Source organism: Calliphora vicina, chromosome 1 (genome assembly GCF_958450345.1).
Source record: "Calliphora vicina chromosome 1, idCalVici1.1, whole genome shotgun sequence".
NCBI classification, from domain to species: domain Eukaryota; kingdom Metazoa; phylum Arthropoda; class Insecta; order Diptera; family Calliphoridae; genus Calliphora; species Calliphora vicina.
The window spans coordinates 8,110,386-8,138,008 of record NC_088780.1 but is presented as its reverse complement, the minus strand read 5'-3'; the positions used below and the strand labels follow the sequence as shown (position 1 = coordinate 8,138,008).

Sequence of the window (27,623 nt, the reverse complement as noted above, 5' to 3'; positions counted from 1 at the left end):
AAAAAAATTGGCGTGGTCAAATTTTTTTTTTCATTAAAAACTTAAATTGGATTACTATGATCATTTAAACAAAAAATTAGCCAAATCGGTGTAGCCGGTTTCCGATTTAAGATATATCGAAAAAAGTGGGCGTGGTCAATTTTTCATTCTGTAAAAACCAAAGTTGGGCTATGACCAACATTTAAAAAAATTGTCTAAATCGGTCCCGCCGTTCTCTACTGATGCAATTACCAATTACCAATGAACGAGGTTATCCTGGTTTTTTCCTTATATCTCAGTCATTTGTGGGCCGATTTTCTCCATTTTAAAGGGTCTACAGCGGATATATTGAGATATGAATCATGTATATAAGTTATTTGGGGACAACGGAAAATTGATTTCAACATACAGACGGTCAGAGGGACATGGATATATAGACTCCGCTATCTATAACGATCCAGAATATAGTATATATATGTGGGGTCGCAAATGAAAAATATAGAAATTACAAACGGAATGACATCTTATATATATCTTTGCCACTCATAGTGAAGGCGTTTTCAATGACATATCTAAAATTATTATTAAAGTCCAAAAATATTCGAACTTTTTAAATTTGTTGCACAAACTATATAGTTTTAATAAATACGATTTATTTTAGAAAATTAAGTTTATCGATACATTTCCTATAGTACATTATATATATCGATCAATTTTGTATAGAACATAACAAAGTTATCGATAAATTGTCTATAGAAACTCAATGTTATCGATACATTTTATATAGAAAATCAAATTTATAGAAAAATAAAGAAACGTTTCTATAAAGATTAATAGTTATCGATAACTTTTCTATAGAAAATCAAATATTCGATAACCTTTTCGTAGAAAGCACTGACATGTTTCCCGCTTGAAATTGATGAGAATGTTCATATGTATTTATATTAAAGCAGCTCCCTGCTGTGTTTAAATAAAAGCTCTTTCAATGATATTTTCAATCATCACCATTAAAGCTTTCTATTGTATTATTTAGCAATAACAAAAAATAAGAATATTTAATATGTTTTCTTGTCAATATATATTTTTATTTAATTCAATCAAATATAAATGGAAGATCATTGTGAAACTTAATTGCTAAGAACTTAAACCTTAAATGGAATACTTTTTGTTTGTAAAGAGATCCTTAAAGCTTGTGAGGATAAACTCGTTATGTATGTAGGTATTAACTTAAAACTATCACAAAATATCACAAACATAATTATACATAATAAATTATAAATAAAAGCTAAAAAAAATAATTATAATTAAGTTGTACATCAATATTTGAAACTGGAAGTTGGGATTTTCTTAACTACTAATAAAGCTGGTTTAATGTATTAAAATAATTTGTATGTTGGAATTCCTAATCAAAGGATTAAAGCTCATAAATAAGATGGTGTATCCAGCTTTAAGCACTACCAAGGACGCCAGACATCATCGTCTTTCAAATCCATTTGATTATCATGTTGTTTATCCTTTATGATTAAGGGTTGCTGCTGTTGTTCGCCGTTGTTTGCCGTAAACAATTGTTGTTTTAAATCCTTGAGCTGATAACCCAAATGTTTCATAAGTCTGGTGCCAAAGTCTACATTTAAGCCGGGTACAGTTGAGAATACTTTGGAAACTTCATAGGCTGCCTGAGTGTAACCCTCACGGAATTTCTCCACATTTAAGGGACTTTTTGTTAAGTCATTTGTGGTGGGTTGTTGCGGCTGTTCTGCTCCCTTTTGAGTTCTCAAATAACTAACAGTCATTTCAAGTATGTCGGCCTTCTCCAGTTTGTTGACATGTTCACCTTGTTGTTCCATGGTATCCACTATTAATTCCTTAAGTTCCTCCAAATAGAGATTCATGCGGGCTCTTCGTTTTCGTTCTAGCAAAGGTTTCGTTACTTTGCGATAATGTTGGGTTTTTGTCATGAATTTTTGTCCATCAACCGCCATTTTCATATGTATATTGGTGTTTTTATTGTGATTTCGTTAATTTATGTTTTAAAAACTTTAATGTTTGTTAAATATTTAGCAAGTGTTTGCAGTAAATGCTGGTGCTGACTTGTTTACTGTACGGTAGCTGGTTTATAAATGATGTTGCCCGTAAGCTAAACGATCCTTTTTGTAGAGCAAGTTGATGGTTGTTTTTTTTTTCTTGTTGGCAGAAAAATCACTCACTCACAATTTATATCACTGAAGAGTGTAGTCATTGCACATGATTTGTTGGCTTTGCTTTGGTTTGTGTGGACGGATGGATGGATGGATGCGTGCAGAACTGTGTGTTGTTTTTGTTGTTGTAGTTGGCAACAGCAGGTACTTTCCACCCTTAAAATTTCGTAACCTCTATAACCTGTCTTTTTATACGTGTGTACTTGTACTCTCACTCTCTGTGATTTGATGGTTTTTTACCAGCTCTTATAGTCAAGGAAGTAATCAATGATCGTCGTTATGGCTTTGATTATTAAGCATATATTAAGTACACTGAGAAAAAATTGAGAATTGTTTCTCAGTATTAAATGGAATCCATAACTGAGATTATTTAAAACAAACTTCATATATCCATATAGTTTAGAAAGGGGGTTTTGTGCCACTGGGGCACATTTGTCAACCCTGTATATATCTTAAATTTGGAAAGCTTATAAATCGTAGTAAACATTAATAAAAGCATTTATGTATTGGTAACACCGTACGACATTCAATATTAGACACGAACCGGATGATATACGTCTGAAACAATAAATTAAATGGAGAAAAATTACGTTTTCAGTTTTTCATTTCGTGATCCTGTTTCCTTTTAAAAGGTCTTAAAATTTTCAGAGGAGTAAATTTTTAAAAAAATGTTTTAAAATACTTCTGATCATCCTACTATGTCAAATTTGGTGTCAAATGATCAAGAAGAGTTGTAAAATATTTCGAATTATTTTTATTTTATCCTGTAAATAACAAAAGATGTAAAAAATCTCCTTTCAAATTTTTATCCTTGAATATCCTTTTAGATTTAAAAGGAATTTATTGGCAATCTTAACGGATATTAAAGGATAAACATTTTAAAGGAAATTTTTGACATCTTTTGATCCTTACAGGATAAAATAAAAATAATACGAAATATTTTACAACTCTTCTTGTTCTTTTGACATACAATTTGTCATTGTTGGAATAGCAGGAGTATTTTTAAATATTTTTTTTGAAAAATGTACTTCTTTGAAACTTTGAAGTCCTTAAAAGAGAACACAGGATCACGAAATGAAAAACTGAAAACACAGCTTTTCTCCATTAAATTTATAGTTTCAGACGTATATCATCCGGTTCGTGTCTAACGAATTTTTTCTCTATTTGTCGGAAGGTGTAATCCTTCATTACTAGAACTTTGTCAGTTTTTCATTACTGTAGGAGGATCGGTTTATTTTGGAATAAGTTTTGAAAATTTGGTTGTTAAAAATAGACATTTTATTGAAAGTAAACAAAAATGTTGCTTGCCCCCCCAAATTTTTTAAAACTTCGATTTGGTTTTTTATCAAAGTTCAAAATTTAAAATTTTTATAAGAATGGTGTAAAATCAGTAAATTTTAATTGTATATTTTTCACCATGAGTGGCAAGTTTGTCATTCCGTTTGTAATTTCTACATTTTTTATTTGCGACTCCACAAAGTATATATATTCTGGATCGTTATAGATTGCGAAGTCGATATAGCGATGTCCGTCTGTATGTTGACTTCAACCGTAGCCCACAAATAACTTACATACATAATTTATACATCAATATATCGGGAATTCTTCCGGCTCGGTTGCTATTTAAAATCGACAAAATAGGCACACAAATGGCCTATGGGGATTTCACGTCAACGTCACGTCAAGTGAACCAACTTTTAAAATCGATGTCTTCTGATTGGGATGAAATTTGCGCCGAGGTTAGATAGTAATTCGGACACAATTTTTCAACAAGATCGGTCAAGAACGATCGGAGTTAGAGGGGGTCAAATTTTGACATTTTATTTTCTTCAATCTTTTGAAAAAAAGTATTTAAAAAAAATTAAATTTTTTTTATAATTTTTTTCTGAAATCAAAAACTTTTTTAACTTTTTTTCAAAATGGGCCCTTTTTTTCTTAAAATAAAGCTCAGTTATTTTCCTTGAAGACGTATTTAGTCCAGTGATGTTCAAAAATAAAAATGAAGATGTATTGGTGAGAGAGCTACCCAGCAAACATAATGTCAAACACTTAAAATAATAACAAAATGAAGAAAGTTTAGATTTAGAATTTTTGTCAAATAAAACCAATTTATCAAATGAATGTAATTTAAATTTTAAGGAAATGAAAAAATATACATTGTAAGTCCGAAATTCTCTTAAATTTTGTATTTATTTTTGACTTTGTTTTATTGTGTTCAATTGTAATTGAAACGCGTGTTTGCTATGCTTCAAACAAAAACAACCAACAACAATGCTTATTAAATTTCTGAAAAAAATTGCGATAGTCCGTCACATGTGGTTTCTTCGCATTCTCAGCGATGAATGAACAAAAGTTTTTAAAAGAGCATAACAAATGTGTGTAAATTTTTCAAACAATTGTTGTATGGCGTGAACATTACTGATTTAGTCGCTTAGTGGGATGCGAGTGGGATATCTATCAAAATAAATGTGTTGTAACTCAAGATATACAATTTTTGATTTTTTTTTGCAAAATCAAACTTTTTTCCAAAATGGGCCCCTTTTTAAATTTTTTTTTACTCAAATGAAAGCTTTGGTCCATTCCTTTAGGAGCTTTTTGGTCTCTTAGTGGGATGCGAGTGGTGTATCTATCAAAATAAATATTTTGTAACTCAAGATATACAATTTTTGTGTTAAAACATTTATTTTGATACTATCCCACTGGAATCCCACTAAGAGACCAAAAAGCTCTTAAAGGAATTGACCTAAGCTTTCATTTGAGTAAAAAAAAAATAAAGACATCGATTTTAAAAGTTTGTTCACTTGACGTGAAATCCCCCATATATAGTATATAAGTAAAAAACCGAGACAACCTCGATTTTTGGTCTATTTTTGATATATATCTGGCTTACTAACTCATTAATATAAACAATATGGATATCTAATGATAGATATTTCAAAGTCCATTGCAACAATGTATATAAGGCTATATAGTAAGGTGGACCTACAATGGGTCAAAATCGGGAATAATATTTTTAACCCCAATTTTTTTTCATCAAAAAAATTTTTTTGTCATAAATTCTTTTCCAAATTTTTTTTTGAAATTAAAAAAAAATTAAATAATTAAAAAAAAAAATAATAAAAAAAACTTTTTTAAAAATAATTTCGAAAAATTAAATTTTGTTTACCTAAAAATATAAAAAGAAAAAAATGATTTTAAAGTATAATTTGGTGAAGTGTATATAAGATTCGGCACAGTCGAATATAGCTCTCTTACTTGTTTACAATCGTCTCATAGTACTGCTTATGTACCCTAGTTTCAATATATTTTCCTAAAAAATGTTTTCTTTTGAACACAGAATATTGAACCAAAAATTTATTCTTCAGCAAAGATTATCTTAAAAATTATATCTTTCATTTTCTTAAGATTTTGCTCTTGCTTTTGAACAAAATGGAAATATCGTTCAGCTTAATTGTCATTTCACTCAAGCGAATTTGTAAATTAAAATTAACGGCAATTTTTCTATGTTTCACTCCTTATGGAGACAGAATTATTCACCTTTAACTTTAAAGACAGACATATGTACAAAATTTTTAAAATTATTATTTTCAATTTTTTTTCCTTTTTCCAACATCAAAAAAGATCGGGTGTATATAGATTTTGTCATTCCGTTTGTAACATATGGCAATATTGGTTGTAGAGCCAAAAAGTATCTATATTCTGGATCCTCATATGATTCTAAGACGATCTAGCTATGTCCGTGCGTTCGTCTGTCTGTTGAAAACACGATAGGGCCCAAACGAAACGAGCTAGATGGCTGAAATTGTTTGCTAATTGTGTCCCCGAATATTCGGTAGTGGTCCAATATATTGCTTCATTTAGTCCAGTTCAAAGGACTAACACTACCTAGCTCATTTGACTATAAATCCTTTAACCATTATCTTTATAATTTCCCCATAAATTTCTTTCACTGTAATTATAGCTCTCATGCATTAACATCGTATAAAGTATGGCTTAATTCTCGTGCTCACTTGAATCAAAAGAAGTCTCGTGTTTAGCTGCATGTCTGCTGTGTTCCCAAACGAGTAATTCTTACGATACTCGCATTCTATGCATGCAAACTCGAAACACACATGAATCGTGTGCTCTTTGTGTGACTGCCTCGATCATCCATCCATCCGTCCGTCCGTCTGTCTGTTTGTCTGCATGTCTACTACCACCACTCTTTTTAATGTTTTGTATGTGAGACCGTCGTCGGTCTTACTTCCTCCCCAGCAGCAGCATTAACTTAAATTGCAAATACGAATACGAAAGAGTATGATTATTTCTTATGAAACACGCATGTTGTACGTACGTTAAACACAAACTATGAAATTTTGAAAAGGAACAAAAACACATGAATGAATAAATGAATGAAGCCAAGCCAAGCCAACAAGCAAATTTGTATGAATGGATTGAACGAGTATGAAAGAGAGGTTTTTGTGATCTGAGAACGATCAGTATAGAGTATATATTTTGAAAAAGGAAATCACTTGTCGCACATCGTGAGAAAGTATTCACCCTAAATTCCCACACTCGTTTTACGAAACAGATTTTTTTTCATCTTGTATTTAGTTAATGCTAGAAAATCACCTGCTTCTCTTATTGTTATGCTGGGCTTCGTCTTACTTAAACACAATGATAATGTAGAGAGTTTTGAGTACGAAATTTTATCGAAGATGTTCCGATAGTTTCAATAACAATAATAAATATTTGCATGGGAGTTTGGTTTGTTTACTGCAGTTTTCGTTGAAAAAAGGTTGAGAGTTTCAGCTTAGGGGTGCGAAATGATTTAAAAAGGTTTGGGACAGATCTAACTGTAAGGTGTCATGTGCACAATGTTTAACTTGTTTTAAATGTAAGTTTATAGATCTATAAATTAAGTTTTAAGAAATATGTGTTATGTTTATTATGCCACATGTGCCTGAGACCCTGTAATCTAGGACAGTTACACAGTTCCACTGTCTCTACAGAAGTCCTATGCTCTCCTATCCCATTTTCCCAAAAAATACTCCAATTGAGCAGTGACCGGTTATCATCGCTACTAAAGACCTGAGACTTTTCCTATCCAACTCATTTAGTATTCTGGTTACCCTTGCTTCCAACTTTGGCCAAATAGCCAAGGACAGCCTGTTATCCGTCTTACTACACCAGGATTAGTTCATAGAGTCCCGGAATCTTATGAAAATCAACCTTAGTAGTGGCATATAGGTTTAACCTCCCAGTCCCTATTAATATAGTTCAGATCCGAACCCTCTCTGCTGGTACCTGTATGTTATAGTGCCCAGGTACCCAACACAATCTGATTATGTATAGATTCAATAACGCTTCATCACTCTGCTCGAATGCACCATATGAAATTTCAAAGCCCTCAGTGCTGCCTGACTATCTGCATAAAATGTCACTACAGACCCCTCGTGACGTATGCCCATATCAAATCCATGGCTTTTCAGATCGCTAGGATCTCTGCAGGGAAGACGCTGTATTCGTCTGGGAGTCTGTATGACACTTTTATGTCTTCATCTATTATATAAACTCCAGCTCCAGTGCCAGATAACATCTTGGATCCATCAGTTAAAACTGCACCCCCTTCAAACAGCTGTCCAGATCCAACCCACTCGTCCCTACTTGGAAACACAATTGGAGGTGAAATACCGAAGTCTAAATCCCAATAGGGATATTATCCTGACCAATTAGACCTACCTCGTACAAAATTAGTCTTACCAGGGAAGACTCAAAGAGTCTAAGCCAGTTCCTAGCCGCCACACTTGCCACATAGTTCTCAATTGGCAGTAAGTTAAGAATTATATCCAATGCTGCCTAAGGTGTGCTACCGACTACTTTTTCCCATTGCCTTCCACCAAACCCAGCAACCATAAGTAATAATGGGCCTTAAAACCGATGTGTAATCTAGTTTAACATGCCTGATTGTAGTCCCCAATTCTTACCAATAGAATTCGTGCATATACTTGGCTCCCTCTGATAGTCAGCCTACCCTAGATTTCCTGGTAAAGAGTATTAACTCCGTTTTCGTTGGGTTTACACCCAGCCCAGGTTGAGAGGTCACCTAGCCTCGTCTGCATGATTTCACTGAACGTCGAAAGAAACTTTTTCATGATCAGAATTACAACTTCGTTCGCATAGGCAACTATCTTAACATAGATTCAAAGATCTTGAGAATAGAGTAACTATAACAGAGGAAACAATACTCCACCTTGTTGTGTAGCCCTGGTAATCCGTCTTCTAATTCTGTCATCCCCTAGGTTTCAGTTGATAATCCTGCTACCAATCATCGAAATTATCCAACTCACCAGGAAGTCCTTAACTCCAAGTTCAACTAACGAATCTCTTATTGCCTCTTTCCTAATGTTATTAACGGCTCCCTGTATGTCCAAAATCGCAGCTAAAGTATATTCCCTGTGCTCTAAGCCGTGCTCAATGCAACCCACAACGTCATGCAGTGCAATCTCCACAGACTTATCCTTGAGGTAGGCTTGCTGAGCGTTGCTAATGAGGTGTGTATCTAAAAGATAGGCTGAAAGGTTTAACACATTGACTGCCAATGCACTTTCAGCAAATAAGATGCTGGGGCCACAGCATTTTCTTTGCGTAATCTCTTCGAAAACGTCAATATTGAAATTTAGGCTACTATCAGTAATATTTACTGCTTAGGCCTGGTAACTTATCAAAATTTTAAACATAGTTTAGGCATAATCAATGTTTAAATATATTTTTTTCATATAAAAATAATATTTAAACATTGATTAAGTTTAGCTATGTTTAAAATATTGATAAGTTACCCGCCCTTAGAAACTGATTTTTTTTATAAATAAGAAGGTCTTACGAAATGGCGAAAAGGAATTTTTTTATGGGATACTGAGTTAGAAAAAATACTCAGTACAAGTTCAGAAAGTGATTAAGAATGTGAAGATTACAGTTGTGATGAGGAACTTCCAGACAACATCGAAAAAATTCTTAAAATTAAAGCACTATTGTCTGACATGGCTAGAAAGAATAATAGTCGTGTCGGAAATATGTGTCCGACATGGCGTAAACCGCATAGTGCAGTGTCACATATATATGTCCGACGTGGCAGTCAATGTGTTAAAATCCTTTGGCTTCGAGTGGCAAGCCTTACCCACCCTCTCAGCAGATACCCCCCAATGAGACATCTCCTGAAAATATCAGCGAATAAGAGTAATGCGTTCTGTAGAATATTACATAGCACAGCAAATGCAAATTTTGTCCAGGGACTATTTCCTCAATACAACTAGAAATGAGACTTAGACCCGTAGTGACCCCCTGGTCGTCGTCCCTAATTTCAGTTTCTATACAACCAGGAAAATGTGTCTCCATAAGAAGGGAGGTTGTCTTTGAGCTATACACCGTCCATGTGTTCTCCACCCTTTGAATGTATTCTACGACTTTTGTACCTACCTAGCCAACACATTGACGTTGTCAACTGACTCGCAGTATGATACACATGAATTCCGTTTTGCCCTCTTCAGATTTCCTTTATTCTTATTGAAATATACTTTATTGTTGTTCCAGTCGCTAGAAATTCCTGTTATCTTGACCTTATTGAACAACCTTCTAGTAGTCTATCTTTGAATGTAAAGGTCTTTGGTCTACCATTTAGGTTACTTCTGCAAATGAATCAAAAGTTTAACATATCGAGCCCTTAGCGCCAAATTATCGTAAGCGACATTTTCAAAAATTTTTTTTTATTGCTAAAATTAAAATTTTATGGACCGACTGATGGATGTTTTAGCGTTCTCAGAATATCAAAATTGTTAATAACTTGAAAATTATAGGGGGTAAGATTTTATCGTAAGTCAATGTTTATATTTTACAGAAAACGAATTTTATCGTAAGCGACACACAGTTGTATCGAACAAAAAGATGGGAAATAAATCTGTAACTTCTAAATGGTTAGATTGGTTTGAATGAAATTTCACATGCGCAAAGAAAAAGTATTGTCGAGTTTTGAACCTTGACCTCATGCGCCCACCGGGGGCGCGACCATGGGTCTTAAAGTAGGACACCTCGGGCATGTTATATTTTTAAAACGATTTAATTTATTCGTTTGTGTTCCGATTTCAAAAAAATTACACACACCTTGTCCTAGCTGTCAAATATCTCTTATAGCTTAGGAGATATTCGCATTTGAAAATTAAATTTTCAAAATGTTTACCCACCACACTAAAGTTTTTTGATAACAGCGGGTCCAAATATGTTCCGATATTCTCCAATTTTCATTTGTTGGAGTAACAACACATTTATGTGTCAAATAGAAAAAGAATTGTTTAAAAATAATGATTAAGTTCAAAGTTATATGCATTCGAATTTAAAAAATTTTAAAAAGATGATTTTTCGCTAATTTTCTGGGAAAAAAGTACTTTTCTCTTTTTAAGTTATCGCAAACAATTTCTAGGAGGATGTATAAGGAATATATACTTTCTGAAAGTTAAGTTTTCATAAAATATTTTAAATGAAAAAAAATTAAAAAATTGTTATCGAGTGGACCAGGTCCATTCAAAAAACACCTATTTTTTATGTAAAATTTAATTTTAGGGCAAAAATTCTAAAATCGCATATCAAAATATATTAACCAATTTTAGGTGGCCTAATATGTTTCTAATTATTTTGTAAAGGCTTCCGATATGGATATTATAGCCAAAAATTCCCATTTTTGGATTTTTTCAACACTTTTTTGGGAATTGCGGGATTGCTGATAATAAATTTCAAAACTCGTTTTTATTTTTCCATTTTAAATAGAAAAATCTACATACCTGTGAAATTTCATTAAAAACTATTCATAAATAAAAATTTAATTTCAATTCGAAAAATTTGTATAAAAAATGAATTTTTCAATGAATTTTTAATTGTCAAAAGTTATAAATATTTTTGAAAAATAAGCAAATAGCTTGAACGAAATTATATTATATCGCATTTTTAATTCTACGTATAAATTTCAAAATAATCAAAAAAAACCTTCTCCTGTAAAATTTGTGTTTTGTCGCTTACCATAATTTGGCGCTAAGGGCTCGATATGGATGTGTCAAAATCGAAAATTTCTCAATTTTGTTATATTACTATCTAATTGGTGGTGAACTCTTTGAAAATTGTTTTGTTCTTCTATTATTTAATTTATTAGCAGTGACTAATCGTTTTATCATTTTCATAAATTTAGGAAATACATTTTTCAAAACACCACTAATTTACTCTAATTTTTATTTTGTGGAGTTAGGCTTTTTACCTTCTGACACAACCATATTATGGTTGCCGCAATCATATAAATAATTACAGTGACCATAATATTGTTTGAAAACTTGTAAACATTTTTCAATGATTGCAATGATCATATACAGTTATATTTTTTATCATGGTGTATTGTGCTGGATATCTTTGAGGGTTGCAGGTTCGATTCCCACCAAAGACTTTGGCTGTTTATGCAGACAAGCTTAAAGACTTCTCTTTGATACATAAAACTCACTATAAGTCCAAGTTTAAACTATTATCCAGCTTCTTCAATGAAAAACACCTTTAAAATCTTAGTTTTATTCACGTTTTATTTAAATTTTTACTAAAATGTTTGTGTAATTGTTTTATTTTCGTTTTGTTTTTTAGTTTGTTTTAACAAATAAATTATACATAGTTTTTTTTTCATAAAATTAACATAAATCAGCTGTAAAACATTTAGTTATCGTTACATACAGACACATACACTCAGATACAATAGTTTGTTTTTTTTTTAAATTTTATTAATTTCTCGTTAAATTTTATGTTTTTGATTAATTTTATTTGGGGGTTGTTTTCGTTTTAAATATGTTTGTTTGTTTTTGTTTTATTAATAAATAGTAAATATAGTACATCATTTAATAATGAATTCGTTTCTTTGTTGGTTTTTTGTTTAATTTAATAATCAAAAAATATATTAGTTTTTTTTAGTTTTATTTGTTTGCTTTAAATATATTTTTACTATTTTTTTTTAAAGATTTATTCACACATTTGACTAAAAAAATATACAAACATACAATACCATTGATTTATATGTAGAATTAGTAACTATTTCTGTTTTCTTAAATATTTTTGTTTTCTTTTTAATGCTGCTATTAAAATATTTAAATAATGAATATTTTTGTATATGTAAAAATATTAAAATTAATAAAAATAATAACGGCAGGTGAGATGTAGTTTTACATACTTTTCGTAGGTATGATATTTAGAATTTGTGTATTGCATATATTAGGGTATTTATTTGTAACACACTCAGACTAAGGAATGGTAATCAGAGAGGAAATTGTCCTAGAATAAAGTATAGAAAGAAAAATGTGTAACTACAAAAGCATATATAAATATACATAGATCGGAAACTCTCTTGTCAAAGACCTAACTCAGTTGTAAAAAAAACCTAAGTGGTGAGAATGTATGTATTAGTAAACAAAACCAACACTCGTATGCGTTTTTTCTAGTTTCCGCTCTATGTATAAATGACAATCGCCTAAATTTATTTAAACTGTCTGTTAACTCCCTAAAAACTTGACTTTATTTATTTCATAAATTTTATATTCATAATGTAAATATGGTGAAAATATCTCATCTATATCTGTCTGAGCTACACGCCAAAAAAAAGCCAAGGTTGTGGTGACCATAATCTAATAGCGTCATATTATGAATGGATTTTATGGTTGCTGTCAAATTATATTGTTGTTCATAAGTATATGATCATAATATTACTAATGTGTAGCATTATAAAATATCATATGGTCCGACTTAAGCTGGGTTTCCGCATACACCGTAATAGCCGCCGATAACGAAAACTGAAAAACGTTGGTGTTCATCACCGTCTAGTTTCTGAATTGTTTTCGTTTCAGTTGGGTGCGCTGCGGCATAAAACAGAAACGAAATTATTTTTTAATTTTGGATGTCGCACATCAAATAAAATTTCAATATTTTTGACAAAATCTATTATTTTTTCCTCTTCCAATAAAGAAAATTTATTTTTTTATTCATTTTGATTTTCTTTAAATTTGAAATAAAAAAATAATTAAAATAATTTCGTTCCTACAGCACCGAAAACAACCTACTTGAAGTTGTTTTCGTTCCGGCCCCAAATGACAGGTTTTTCGTTACTAATCGGTGCCGTTTCGTTCCCAATTTTCGTTGCCGATTTCTGAAACTAACCTTTCTTCAGTGCCGATTACAATGTATGCGGAAACGTAGCTTTAACAATAATTTAATCCATTATTAATCATATTATGGTTCAACCATCATATTATAATAGAACACAAGCATAATTTTATTATGTCCCACCTCAACCAAAAATGTTCATGTAAAAACATGATGTTTGTACACAATCATATTAGGTTGTACACAATCATATTATGGTTGTACACAATCATATTATGTTTGAGATCAACCATGCTATGGTTGATCCCAACCATAATATGATTCCAGCTCAATCTTATTAGTATTTTTATACCTATTAGGTGATGATTTATGTTTGTAGCTACAGGAACATATTATACAGTATTTCTTATCATTGCATTGCTATAGAGAACATGTTATTATTATAGACATAAAATGTATTTAACCATAAATTCATTAGCTATAAACATTAATGACTACATAGTTGTCGCAACCATGTCTTTGCTCTACATGGCGGAGAAATCTATAAAAGTTCTTATTCTTTTTTTATAGTTTTAAACGCTTTAATTTTTCTTTTTATCACAAAAAATTTAAAAAACAAATTTTCAAATTTTGAAATTAATATTTTAAATTTTTTTTTCAAAAATTTTTTTTTTAATTTTTGTTTACATAAAAATTTTAAAAAATTTATTTTATAGTATAATTTGGTGAAGGGTATATAAGATTCGTCACTGCCGAATCCGCAGGTATACCAAATTATTGCCAAAAATCGTGGCTTTTTCGAAATCTGCAGAATTCAAATCGCAGCTTTCATGAAATTGTTTATTACTATCCTAAATGTAGAATTGAAATTATCGATAATTCATTTATTAAAACCATTACAAAAAACTAATTCACCTTCGTGAGAAGGCTATAACATATAAGTTTGTCATTCCGTTTGTAATTTCCACAATATAATTCTCCGACCCTATAAAGTATATATATTCTGGATCCTTATAGATAGCGGAGTCGATTAAGCCATGTCCGCCTGTCTGTCTGTTGAAATCAACTTTCCAAAGCCCCCAAATAACTTACATACACGAGTTTGTTCCCTGGGAATTTTTTCCCATTAAATTTAAAAAGGAAAACGGAGAAAAGGAAAAAAATTCCCGGAGAGTTTTTATTCATAATTGGGCTGAATATGTCCGGAATTCTTCCGGATCGGCTGCTATTTAAAATCGAGAAAATCGGTCCACAAATGGCTGAGATATAAAGAAAAAACAAAGACAACCTCGATTTTTGACCTATATCTGGGTTACTAAGTCATTAATATAGACAATATGGATATCTAATGATAGATATTTCAAAGACCTTTGCAACGACGTATATAAGACCATAGTAAGTTGGACCTACAATGGGTCAAAAAATATTTTTTAACCCGAATTTTTTATTTCCGCCAAGTTTTTTTTTCGCTAAATATTAAAAAAAAAAAACAATTCGAAACATTTTTTTTCCAAAAAATTAAAGAAACAACTTTGGAAAAAAAATAAATTTTGTTTACCTAAAAATATTTAAAATTTTTATTTTGAAGTATAATTTGGTGAAGGGTATATACGATTCGGCACAGCCGAATATAGCTCTCTTACTTGTTTTATTTAAAGGCTTTTGTTTAAATAGAATTTATTCATTGTTAAATTAATTCATGAAAATATTCATTCAACCTATGAATACATTTTTCTTAATTCAAATCTAATCCAAATTTAATGAAAATATATTTTCTTCATTCAATTGATTTTTGTTTGGTTTTTAGTCAGTTACAAAATAAAGTTCGAACTTTTTCAAAAGCCTATTTTTAATTGATTGTAATTGAAAACAAATTGAATGTTTCAATAAATATTTGTAAGCTATTTTATAATGATTTGAATTAAGACACTTTGAATAATTCAATACGGAATTCATTCTTTAAAGAATGCAATCTAAAAGGAATGAATTAAAAACATTTGAAGTACTAATACTTATGAATCGAATTAATTCTTTCGAACCTTTGTTAGAGACAAATGATTGAATTACAAATTTATTCGTTTCAAAAAATGTTCATTATTTTGGCAGCGATTTGTTAGTGCAAATTTGTCCATACTTTACAATTAACTGTATATATTTGCTCTCTTTTAATTCGTTTGCGAACAAATTTAATGTAATCGCATAAATTTAAAAACATTATAGTTCTTCTGTATCGCTTTTTTCCAATTTTCTTTCCATGACAATCCTTCATGTCTGAGTGCATTTTAATAATAAAAATGTGGATTTCTACAATTTCAGTTTTTGTTCTATAAAATTTCTATCAAATCAGTTTTTTTTTTTGAATTTTAATTCATATTAAGGTTGTGCTTTTTATTTAAGTATTAATAATTTTCTTTATTATTTTGTACGTTGCGACAATTATTACGTTGTCGGTTTGTTTAATTTGTGCCTCATTATTAATAAAAAATAAATGTATGTTTATCTACAATTAGTTAATTAATTTTTGTTAGTAGATATAATATATGTATAATAAAACAAAATTATCACTTTAAGTATATTTTGGAGTATCGGCCTGCTATCATTAAAAATAGAGAGTGATTTTTAGCCTAAGCTGTTCAAAAGCCTCTTCAGATAAATTTGTCCAGTATGCCTGTGTAACATTGTAATGCTGTGAAGTATTTAGGGGATTTTTTTTTAAAATAAGCTGAGAACAGAATTATGTGGTAATTAAATTATTTAAAATTTCTTGAATTTCTTTTATTTTGGTCCATTACTTTTTATAACCTTCACCATAAGTAAATTTTTCATTTGCGACCCCATAATGTATTTTTATTCCGGATCGTTATAGATAGCGAATGTCCGTCTATCTCTTGAAAGGAACTTTCCGAAAACCCCAACTGTCCCTGTCAACAAGCATATGTTAGTTGACATTTGTCAAAATTTGAACAAGCTGCGTCATTTAGTTTGTGTTTGACGGCCATTGATAGCAGACTACCTCTTGGTTTGAGGAGAAATTGGAAAATTTCTCGGTGGAAAGAGATTTGACTGCCACAAAGGAGTATTCGAGTTTAAGTTATTAAAATGTATCCTACAAATGCTCCAGCGGCGACGCTATGGGGGCTAGAAGTAGAGTACCTTCGACGTGTAAAATATTTAAACACGTGCAATTTTTGTTTTCCAACCGATTTCAAAGATTTTTATATTTTTGGAAAGCGCTCGGCTGCGCAATTTATCTTTTATAATTTCCGAGTTATAGGCATTTCAAAATTTAAATTTTAAAAATTTTCCAAACCTTTGTCCGCTTTTGAACCGAATGGACTTAAATTTCTTTGTTAGTTGGACAACTAAATTACCAATTATATTGGGTCCATTTTAATAACTTAAACTCGAATAATCCTTGGCTAGGCCCACGTCGAATTTTATCCCAATCGGACAGGCCGTTTAGAAACGCCAGATTTATTTCCAAAAAATTTGGATTCTGCCCCACTGTGCAGAGTAAACAACAAAGTATTTTTTTCTTCGAAAATGTCGAATTTTGTCCCAACAAGGCATCATAAACAGGAAGTTTTGCTTTACTTCTTTAACAGCTAAATGCTGAATCAAATCGATTGCTCACTAAAGCTTATGGTGAATGTGTTCCATCGGTTTGAACGTGCGAGAGATGGCTTTCTCGGAAGTGGTGATTTTGACACGGAAGACAAAGATCGTCCAGGCCATGAAGTTTGTTATCAAACTCAACAAGAGCTTGCAAAATCTAGCTACTCAAACAGCAATTTCAAAACTTTGGGAGCAGCAGGATTCATCAAAAAGCTGGGAAATTGGGCACCATATGAATTGAAGCCGAGAGTCCCTGAAAGACGATTTTGCAATCAGTTTTGCACCGAATCATTACTTGCGATGAAAAATTGTTTCATTACAATAACCCGAAGCGTAAGAGATCGTATGTGAAGCCGAACCGAATCGATACCAAAGTCAAATATCCATGACGCTAATTTAATGTTCTGTATTTGATGGAACCTAAAGGGTCCTATCTATTATGAGCTGCTGAAATCTGTACCGAACTGATGAAACCGTGATAGTCCATCATGACAACGCTCGGCCACATTATGCAATACCTGTTAACAAGTATTTATAATGAAGTGTTTGGGAAGTTTTGCCTCACCCGCCTTATAGTCCAGACTTTACTCCGTCCGACTACTATTTGTTTCGATCGATGTAGAACGTTCTTTCTGTGATACGCCTCACCTCAGAACAGAGTATCCTAAATTGGATTGATTCGTTCTTGTCCTCAAAACTATTGGGAAGTTACATCCCAATAGTTTTTGTCTTAAAGTATAATATGGTGAAATGTATATAAGATTCGGCACAGTCGAATATAGCACTCTTGGATGATTTTCAATACCAAATGTTTAGGGTTATGATTAACAATTGGGATAAATCTTATTAATTTATATTGTGTAGTTTGGACGCTGTTTTACACAGATATGTATGAGGTTCGTAGGTCTCTAAAAGTATCTCAAAAATGGTTTCTGCATACTGGACTTTAAATATATTTAAAAATCTTCTAAAACTTTTTATTGTACTCATATAAACATACAGTGCATGACATAAATTAAAGACTAACCATTTTCTTTTAACACTTTAACTACAGTTTTTAGACGAGCAATAAACGTCACTAAGTAAATCTAGTTAATTTATTTTTTTAAATTAACACGGTACAAATTTTACTAATTTTAACACATTTAGATTTAAACACAATAAATAAGTAAGTCATTGAATATAAAAATGAAATTGGAAGATTTTTCTTTAACTACTTATAAATGATTTAACAATAATTTAACTATTTAGCATATCTTAAATAAAACGTTATATGTTTGTATGTTTTTTTTTTGTTATAAAACTTTTTTTTTAATTTGGTCCAAGTTAGTGTTGCTTTATTTATGACACACACTGATGCTTTCATAAATTCACTCTCTATTTTAACACTAAGTTCCCCGGAGAGTAAAATCTTTGAACTGGTTCACACTAGTCAAGTTTACTTGAGCAAGTCTTGAGTTTATAGAAGAGAGAGAGAGAGAGTGACGATTTTGAAAGATTTATCTCTTTTTCTTCCTCTCTCTATTGTAGAAACACAAATCTGGCTCAATTAAATTTGACATGTGTGAACCAGCACTTATGTTAAAAGAGGCCATAATCTGTTCAGATTTAGGAACTTGTTGACACTCTAACAAGGTATTCTTAATTATATACATACATACTTATAATTAGGAATAAACTAAATTCTTTATATTTATAATTAAAAAATTCCTTGTAGAATTTCCAAAATCTCAAGAGGAAGTTAGTAAGTAGAGCCTTCTAGCGCAATTCCATTTGGTTGTTTGATTTCGTTTTAATTTTACATTTCAATTCCCATCCAACGCATTTTGACGTATGTATTTAAATTACAATAATTGTTCGTTGTTTTATGCAAATTTTTTCTCTTAAATTTTCAAAAATTCAATTATTTAAAAACACTTTTTGAATAAATTAAAAAATCTCAAAAAATTGGAAAACATAGTAGTAGTACGTCTAGTGCGTGGATTGATTGTTATTCATGCGGCTGTAAAAGTAGAGAGAAAAAAAAACAAGAAAAACGAAAAGAAAGAAAGAAAAAAAAATACCAGAAAAATTGGAGGAACAGGAAAGACATAGATAGTTTTTGTTTTTCATTTAAACATATTCAAAATTTAAATAGACAATTTGTAAAAGTTCAATACAAAATTTAATAAAATTATTAGGAACTATTATTAATTTATGTATGTTTAAATAAAATTTATTTGTTTATATTATATTTGTTTTATTTAAATCTTATATAATTAATAATTGTGTTTAAAAAGCATTTTATTTATCTAAGTATTATTTAAAATAACTACTTTATATTTTATGTTTTATTTTTTGAAATTGTTTATACACAAAAGCCATTTATAATTTGTTTTTAAAAACCGACATGCATTTTATTATGTATTTTAAATATTTAAATTGTTAGTTTGTTTTTTTTTTTTTGCTAAATCTACCAAATTTTTTAAAGCATTTCTTAAGAATGTTTTACTACTGGGTTTTGTTGTGTGTTTTTTAAATATGTGTGACACATAGAATTTATTATTTGTTAATTTGTTCGTAACTTGTGTTTAATAATTTAGCTTAAATTCTAATGAAATATTTCGAAATAAATAAATAATAAATGCATTAAGTGCGTTAATTTGTTGGCAGAGATTGAAAATAATTAATTTAAATTTAATTTAAAAGTGTTTAAAAAATGTTGTTTCCCCAAAAGATTAATGAATCGATTACACAGAGGAACAAATTTGACATTTTGGTTTGGTGCCGTGGAAAATGTTTTTGATAAAATGTATATGGTACATTTCATAGTCAAAACTATCTTTAGTTTTTTTTTAGGAGCTCTTGTTTTTAAGATATCGCGGTTTTAATTTTTTTGGTTATTCTGTATTTTTTTCTCTTTTTGTTCGATTATTTCATAAATGGAGACTAAAATTTAAAAACGCATTTTTGTAATGGTATTCTACACAAAATTATCTATTCTTTGACATTAATTTTGTTTATCTAAGTTTCAGGATATATTGGTGATATCGCAAGTATGTTGAAAATTAACTTTTTTCAGTTTCATCCTTATAAGTTTGACCTATGGTAAAAGTGTTCAATATTTTTTCACTATGTACAATAAAAACATCAATAAACTAATTTATATAAAAATATTGAAAATTCGCTGAAAATATACTAGACTATTTGGCAAATAACTCCAAGTTTTAAAACATTTTTCATACGGTCAAGCCCGACGATATAATACCCTACACTAAGTAAATTTTTTCTTTAAAAATTTCAATAATTTATATTTTTGAGTGATTTTCGGAAGTGGGCCTTATATGGGCCGATCACCAATTATGGACCGATCACTATGAAATTAGGTCGTGTGATTTATGTCTACATTAAAGTTAACTATGTTGAATTTAGTGTGTATACCAACATTTTTAAGCGATTTATGCACGTTAAAGTGATTTTCGGAAGCGGGTCTATATGGGAGCTATGACTAATTATGGACCGATCGTAACAAAATTTGGTGACATGAATTTTGTATATATAAAACTTGTGGAGATACATATATAAATTAAAATTTATGACCGATAAAGTCCAATTTCGGAAGGACATTTGTATGGGGGCTAGGTGAAATAATGGACCGATTTCAGCCAGTTTCACTAGGCCGAAAAAATAATATGTACCAAATTTGATCGAAATACCTTCAAAATTGCTACCTGTACTCTGCGCACAAGGTTACATGGACAGCCAGCCGACCAGCCAGCCAGACGGACGGACGGACGGACATCGTTTAATCGACTCAGAAAGTGATTCTAAGTCGATCGGTAATCTTTAAGCTGGGTGTTAGACTAATATTTTTGGGCGTTACAAACATCTGTACAAACGTGTTGGTGTATAAAAACCGCGATATTTCGAAAACGCGAGATGTCTGGAAAAAAACAAGGTAATGAGGGTTCATCAACTTGTACAAAACGTAGTTCAAATCTCGGCCACCAAAATCTCTGTTCTGCAGTGTTATGGATGGCTAGCACAACTTTCTGGTTGGCAATCTGGCAACAGAAAATGATAGCTGCCATCTGTAATAACATTTTGCAAACTGATAAAGCAACTTTAGTTCGGTTGCCATCCATAATCGTCCCATTAATATTTTGGCAAACATCTAAGATTCAGACAATTTATAGCTCAAAACGCTTGAAAAAATGTAAAATGTTTAACTTTCTGTGAAATTTTGACCAAGTTTATTTGCTGGATCTGGATTCTTCTAAATGAGGATCACAGGAAAAACGTTACTAAATCTACAACTCGTTCTAAAATGCATATTATGTATATTAGGGTGGGTCGATTTTGTTCACGAAAAATCATATAGCAGAAACGCAATCTAGGGAAAATTCTAAGAAAGTTTCATCAAGAAACCATAGGTCTAAAATCAAATCCTATCTTGCGCATTTCGTCTTTTATCCAATGATATTACAGTATTAATTTTTTTTTAATAGTTTCTTTTATTGGATAAAAGACGAAATGCGCAAGATAGGACTTTTACTTTATTTCATTTACAAATTTTGTTTACATATTTCACTTACGTCTAATCCCGCGAAGCCTTTCTTAGAATTTTCCGTAGATTGCGTTTCTGATAAACGATTTTTTACTTTTTGATCGCCCATACAATTCGACCCGGCCTAATGTATATAGTTAGTCAGTACTAAAGACGTGCACAGTTATAACTGTTTGTACAAGTTTCTGTGTGTTTACTAAAGTGAGTGAGTATTGATGAGTATTTTGGTGTTACTGACTCAGTACTCGTTCAGAATCATGATCGAATCAGCTAAAGTATCGAAAAATAATTTCGATATCGATCTGTAAATTTTGATTTACTCGTTTTATTATCGAGTAAATAAACTAACTTCAATGTATTGTACATAACTTCTATTAAATTTGGAAATCAATAGAAAATCTTCAAAATTGTTGCTCGATATCGAATGCCATAATCTCAAATAATAAAATGCGGTAATTTGGCCCTAGGATTTCTACTTGAAATTGTGGATCTGAAAACTGTTATTGTTTGTTTAATTTTATTACAGAATTACATACTTATCCCAGCAGTTATTCAAATAGTCTGTCTGATCACTCGGCTAACTCCAATTTGATATATTTTGAGCCATTTGACACGTATGTGCACTTTGTAGTGCAGAGAGAAGTCAATTGGTTACTTTATACATCCCAGGTAATCTAGCGTGAAGTCAATTAATACTTAAGTGTCTCTAAGTAGTCTAGAGTGTAGTCACATTAAATGGTTTAATACAAATTCTGTTGATATAATTCTTATACAGTTTATTTTCATTTTGCTTAAGTATACTAATATCTCATGTAACCTAGCGTGAAATCAATTGTCACTTTAGTGTATCTAAGTAACCTAAAGTGTAGCCACTTTTAACGTTTATTTTGTACTGCACTTTAGAATGTAGTTATTTTACCTACCAGAAGTAAACTCTTGGAGAGTTAGAGGAGGATGGTTCGTTGACAAGCCATGGATTGTCTATGGTATGTCTTTTTAACTGATTATTAATTTAACCAGTTAAGTAGCTAGTAAGGTAAATGACTATGTAACCGGTATGTGAAACCAAAACGTTGACTACGTTGGCTATGAGACAGTCTCATTGTAATAAAAATGGATGAAATGTCCCCGTGCTTAGGACATGCATGTGTTAAAATATCTAGTCACGTAGCTAGTTTTGTCACCCTAAATGATAGGTAAAATTACTAGTTCTGGACAGCCTCTTAGAACTGCTGAGATATTTACCGAAAACAATCACACTTATCAATTCCAGAATCTGTTTGAAACTTTTGATTTTAGAAGAAATTCTAAAAAATAAAAGTTTTGATTATTTTACAAACTACATTTTGTTTTTAACTACATACTATTTTAACGACAAAAAAAATATAACTTTTTACGTGATGTTAAATATTAATTTCTCAAGATTCATTCGGTTACCACGAGACATTTCCAAACTTTTATTTCCACCTAAATTGCTATAACCAATCAAATGCATCTTCATTGACGTAGGTTTTTAAACAAACGTTTAAATTAATTATTTTTCAATCTCATTTCTATGATGTTATATGTTTTAAATGCGAAGAGATTTCTTTCAGTGTCAGAAAATAGTGAGCTTTTTATACAGATTGTAAAAGATATGCAACAAATATCAATTTTTAAAAAAGTAATATCGAACCGTATGGTTATCTTGCAATATATCCAAATGTTCGTGCTTTAATAAATGTGTTCGATTAGAACTAATATGTCACACGATTCTGCAACATAAATTTTTTCACAAACAACTTGTAATTCCCACTACAAGCGGTTCTATGCACCGGAATGACCCGAGTTCACTGGGCCAGAAGTTCAACTCAGAAATCACTGCTGCTATAAAAACAACAGCAACTTAAAAGCTTTCACGATTCAGCCTTTTTTTATAGAGTTGGGCATAAACTGATCATATTTGTCCACAACAAATATGTTCAGTTGAATAAATGAACAAGTTTGTTCATTCGATGGTATTGTTCAATCGAACTTGGGTTTTTCGTTCAGGAACAACGCAACTCTACTTTTCTGTAGCTCTTGGAAATACTGGTTAGAATCATAGAGAATACACATAGAGCAAAAACTCTCTTGTCAAAAACCTAAGTGGTGAGAATGTATTAGTAAAAAATATTATGTGAAAACAAAAACAACGCTCGTATGTGTAATTTTTGAATAATTTTTTTGTTTGAGTTTTTTTCTATGGTTAGAATATTCAAATATACGTGTTTGAAATTCAATAAAAAATAAATTAAAAGTTTGCGAAATCAAGGCAAACCATTAAAAATACGAATATGATAATTAGTCATTAGCAGTTCATTGAACTAGTTCCACCACTTCGAATTAGTTAGCCACTGAGAAGTACTACTATTGACAAGTAAATTTAACACTGGGATGTCATTGCTGGTATATTTCAAAGTCCTTTGCAATGCCGTATATAAGGCCAAAGTAAATCGGAACTACAATGGGTCAAAATCGGGAAAAATATATTTTACTCTGATTTTTTTTTTAAATTTTAATTTTTTCGCTAATAATCTAAAAAATCTAAAAAAAAAATTTGAAAAATTTAAAATTTTTTTTTTTTACTTTTAAAATATGGTTATAAAATTTAAAAAAGAAATTGTTTCCATAAAATTCTTTTCGCTTAATTCAAAACAAGTTAAAAAATTCTCAATTTTTTTTTAAACTTTTGTTTTCCTAAAAATATTTAAAATTTTTATTTTGAAGTATAATTTGGTGAAGGCTATCGGCACTGTTACTTGTTTTATAGTCAAATTGAGATAATCACTAAGCTACTATCGAACCCGCAACCCTAAGATTAATAGTTCAGCACACTATCGACTGGTCTATCGGGGCACGACTGGTCTAATGAATACGCTGGCGAAGTGTAGTGAAAATGATAACCAGCGAACTAGTTTGTTGTACAAGTAGTAATATAGCTAGAGTAAGGTTTCCAATTGGCACTTTTCAAACTGCTGGGAAGTTATAAAAATGTATAAAATTCCCACAACAAATGCTGTTTCCCGTACTCAACTCAAATGTTTTAAAATACATACCATATTTATAGCATAGTAGAATGAAATTGAAAGTATCAGTGACCGTTTCAGTAAAAATATCGATGGTTTTAATAAGCGAACAAGTCTAAATTTTCATAGATCAGAATTTAAAACCGAAGAACTTATAGTAACTGTTGACCCAGCTATGTTAGGTGGCTTAGGTTTTCAACTAGAAGTTGCATTTCAAAAATTCTTATTCATTAGTTTTCTAAAAAGATTTTCTGAGCTCTGAGTTAGGTACAAAACGGAATTACGAGTTAGGTACAAAACGGAATTATCAGGCCTGTCACATAATTCCATTCCGATCGAAAGTGGAATTAATTTCGTCATTTGCTTCTTCAGAAAAAGTAAAACAAAAATTTCTTTCGGAATGAAACCACTCAGTTTTCAAAGTGGAATTAATATTTGTTTGTATTTATTTGATTTTCTTAAAATTTTTATCAATTTCTGTACCAAAAACTTCACTTTTGTTTTAATATAAAAATCGCTGTCTAATTAAGATTTGAAATACAGAATTATTAAATATTTTTTGAAACCTAAAACGAAATCGATCGTAATTCCATTCGATTCCGAACGAAATGTGTGACAGGCCTGTATAGCTTTAAAGGATAATGCAAAAAAGGTTATGAGAAAATTACAAAAATTACAATTGTAAAGAAAGTTTTTGGGAAAATTTACAGGCCGTTAAAAATGTCAAAACATATTGTTAAGACTTTAATATTTTATGCGCTCATATTACCCCATTTACTCCTTATTTTTCGACACTGAAATCTCTCTTATATGCCAAAAAAAAATATAATAATAATAATAATAATGTTTTTAAAAGCTTTTTGAATGAACATTAATTTGAACTACATTTAAGCATAGTGTTGGATGATGGGATTAAGTATTTTTTGTTTTTTTTTTTGGTTAATCAACTAATATGCCATAATGCTAATTAATTAATAATGATGTTAATGATGATAATGATGTTTCCATATTATTTTTTTTGGTTTTTGGTTAATAAATAATTATGTCTAAGTCAAATTGCTGGACTCATTGTTAATTGTTATGTGATGGACTTTCGGTGAGACGGTGCTTGGCGCGTGCTTTACTGTGTGATGCACGACGGAGAGAGCTTACACTGCCGCCGAATTCATGATCTAATGATTCCGATGAGAAAGCTACAGATACCAAAAAAAATAAACAAACAAATAAAAAAAGGTATACGAAAAAAAAAAGAAAAAATATACAAAAATTCACAATCAGAGATAATATATGAACTAATTTGCAATTAGTTTAATAAAATTTCTTGATATGTTAGTAAATAAGTATGCTAATATGTCAATGAGTTGAGCAGGAAGGTGGTTAGTGAGTTAGTGGATGATGACTAGGAATGAATAAATTTAGATAAAGTTTTTAATGTGGCTGGTTTTGTGTGTGTGAACACTACTAATTTCAAAAAGAATCCAAAACAAGAGAAAAAAATAAGCATAAACCAAAATAAACGTATTTAGTTAAATAGATTTGTTTGGTATTAACCTTTATCCGTGGGAGAACCCAGCGTCAAACTACTCAAGCTGGAACTTAAATTGTAGGGTCGCACCAAGGGTACAATGGGCGCCTGTTGTTCGTCGCCGGGCAGACAAGTCTCTACCATGGCCTCCAGACAGTTGACAAATAGTTCGGATGACTCGCCCATGACATTGTATTTGGTAAAGGGCCCGGCAAAACGCCACAAACCACCAAAACCACAACTTTGTAGGAAATGCAATTGCTGCTGTGAGGGATCTTCACTGGCCAACATATTTTGGATAATATTTTGTACTGAATTCAAAACAACTTGATCGTGAGACACGGAGAGTATATTGTTAATCTTTTGATCCAATAAAGAGTGGCTAAAAATGAAATAAATTTAAAAAAATATAATTTGCATTCTTATATTTGAAGTTTATTTTTTTACTTACATTACTGGAAAAACCTTGGGAAACACCACTGATCCTTCGGCCAAATATTGATACAACACTCGTGTTTCATTTTCATCGGAGGTATATTTTACTAATGTTGCCAATACGGTTAAAACCAAAGCCTGTATTGACAAATCAGGTAAAACTTCAGGATCCAATAGAACATTCGATTCATTGGATACAGAGGTACGTGAGCCGCGTTCCTATGAGAAAAATTAAATATTATTTTTTTAATATTCTTATTACTGCTTAGTAATTGTCCTTAAGGGTTCTCTACTTATAGTTTTTTTTTGGGGTTTTCAAATAAATTTCATTAAAAATTGTGCGTTTTTAAACTAAATGCATATAGTAATTGTAAAAAATGTGTGTAAATTACACTGTGCTACACTTAATATATGGTATGTACTAGTTTTAGTATTTGATATTGTGCTATTGTGTGAGATTATGTGTAGGTTGGAGTGCAAGTATTAAATGGTGATAATTATGTACGTGTGAGTTAAAATATTTCCTTAAGTGTTGAGTTATAATATATGTAGTACCTAATATTGAAGTAATCGTTTCAGCAATAATAATCGAAAATCCATGTTTTCAAATAATTAAAATTATATGATATTTTTTTCTTTAAATTACTGAATTATTTCCTTAATATGTTTTACAGTAAGTTTAAATAAAACATGCTTCTGGTTTAACAGATTTGGTATACGTTTTGATATGTTAGCTAAACTTGGATGAACTTGCAGTTATCTTAAACTCAATAACTTAAAAATGCGGGATTTACAATAGATGGCCTATCTTTTGAACGCAATTCTTGTCTTTAATAACTTATATGTAATTTTTAAGGGATATATCTGTCATTATTCTCACTTAGTGCTGGTTCACACACTTCAAGTTTACTTGAGCAAGTTTTGAGTTTATAGAAGAGAGAGGAAGAAAAAGAGGAAAATCTTTCCAATCACCTCTCTCATCTACAAACTCAAGACTTGCGCAAGTATAATTGACGTGTGTGAACCAGCACTTAATAATTGAAAATGTCGAATTTTGTGCCAACAAAGTGTCATGTGCGGAAAGTTTTTCTTTACCTCTTTAATTTGAAAAAAGCGCCGAAATCACC

At 30.8% G+C, this 27,623-nt stretch overlaps 2 protein-coding genes across 5 annotated transcripts in view; both read right to left on the bottom strand.

Annotated features, from left to right (window-relative positions):
- Positions 1–1,033: 1,033 nt before the first annotated feature.
- E(spl)mdelta-HLH (Enhancer of split mdelta, helix-loop-helix) lies at positions 1,034–1,967 on the bottom strand. The gene has a single exon (XM_065516035.1). The coding sequence runs from the start codon at positions 1,965–1,967 to the stop codon at positions 1,434–1,436; it is 534 nt and encodes a 177-aa protein (XP_065372107.1). The 3' UTR covers positions 1,034–1,433.
- Positions 1,968–11,749: 9,782 nt separating this feature from the next.
- Positions 11,750–27,623, bottom strand: part of Nf1 (neurofibromin 1) — a 32,251-nt gene continuing 16,377 nt past the window's right edge. For 3 of the 4 annotated variants that reach the window (XM_065498884.1, XM_065498888.1, XM_065498885.1), the window contains 3 exons: positions 26,513–26,715; positions 26,088–26,443; positions 25,546–25,729 (listed from right to left, as the gene is read on the bottom strand). In XM_065498884.1, coding sequence (XP_065354956.1) covers positions 25,608–25,729; positions 26,088–26,443; positions 26,513–26,715 — 681 coding nt within the window. In that variant the 3' untranslated portion in view covers positions 25,546–25,607. Of the gene's footprint in view, positions 18,946–25,545; positions 25,730–26,087; positions 26,444–26,512; positions 26,716–27,623 lie in introns of those variants that run through there. The other variant, XM_065498886.1, reaches the window with a different exon arrangement.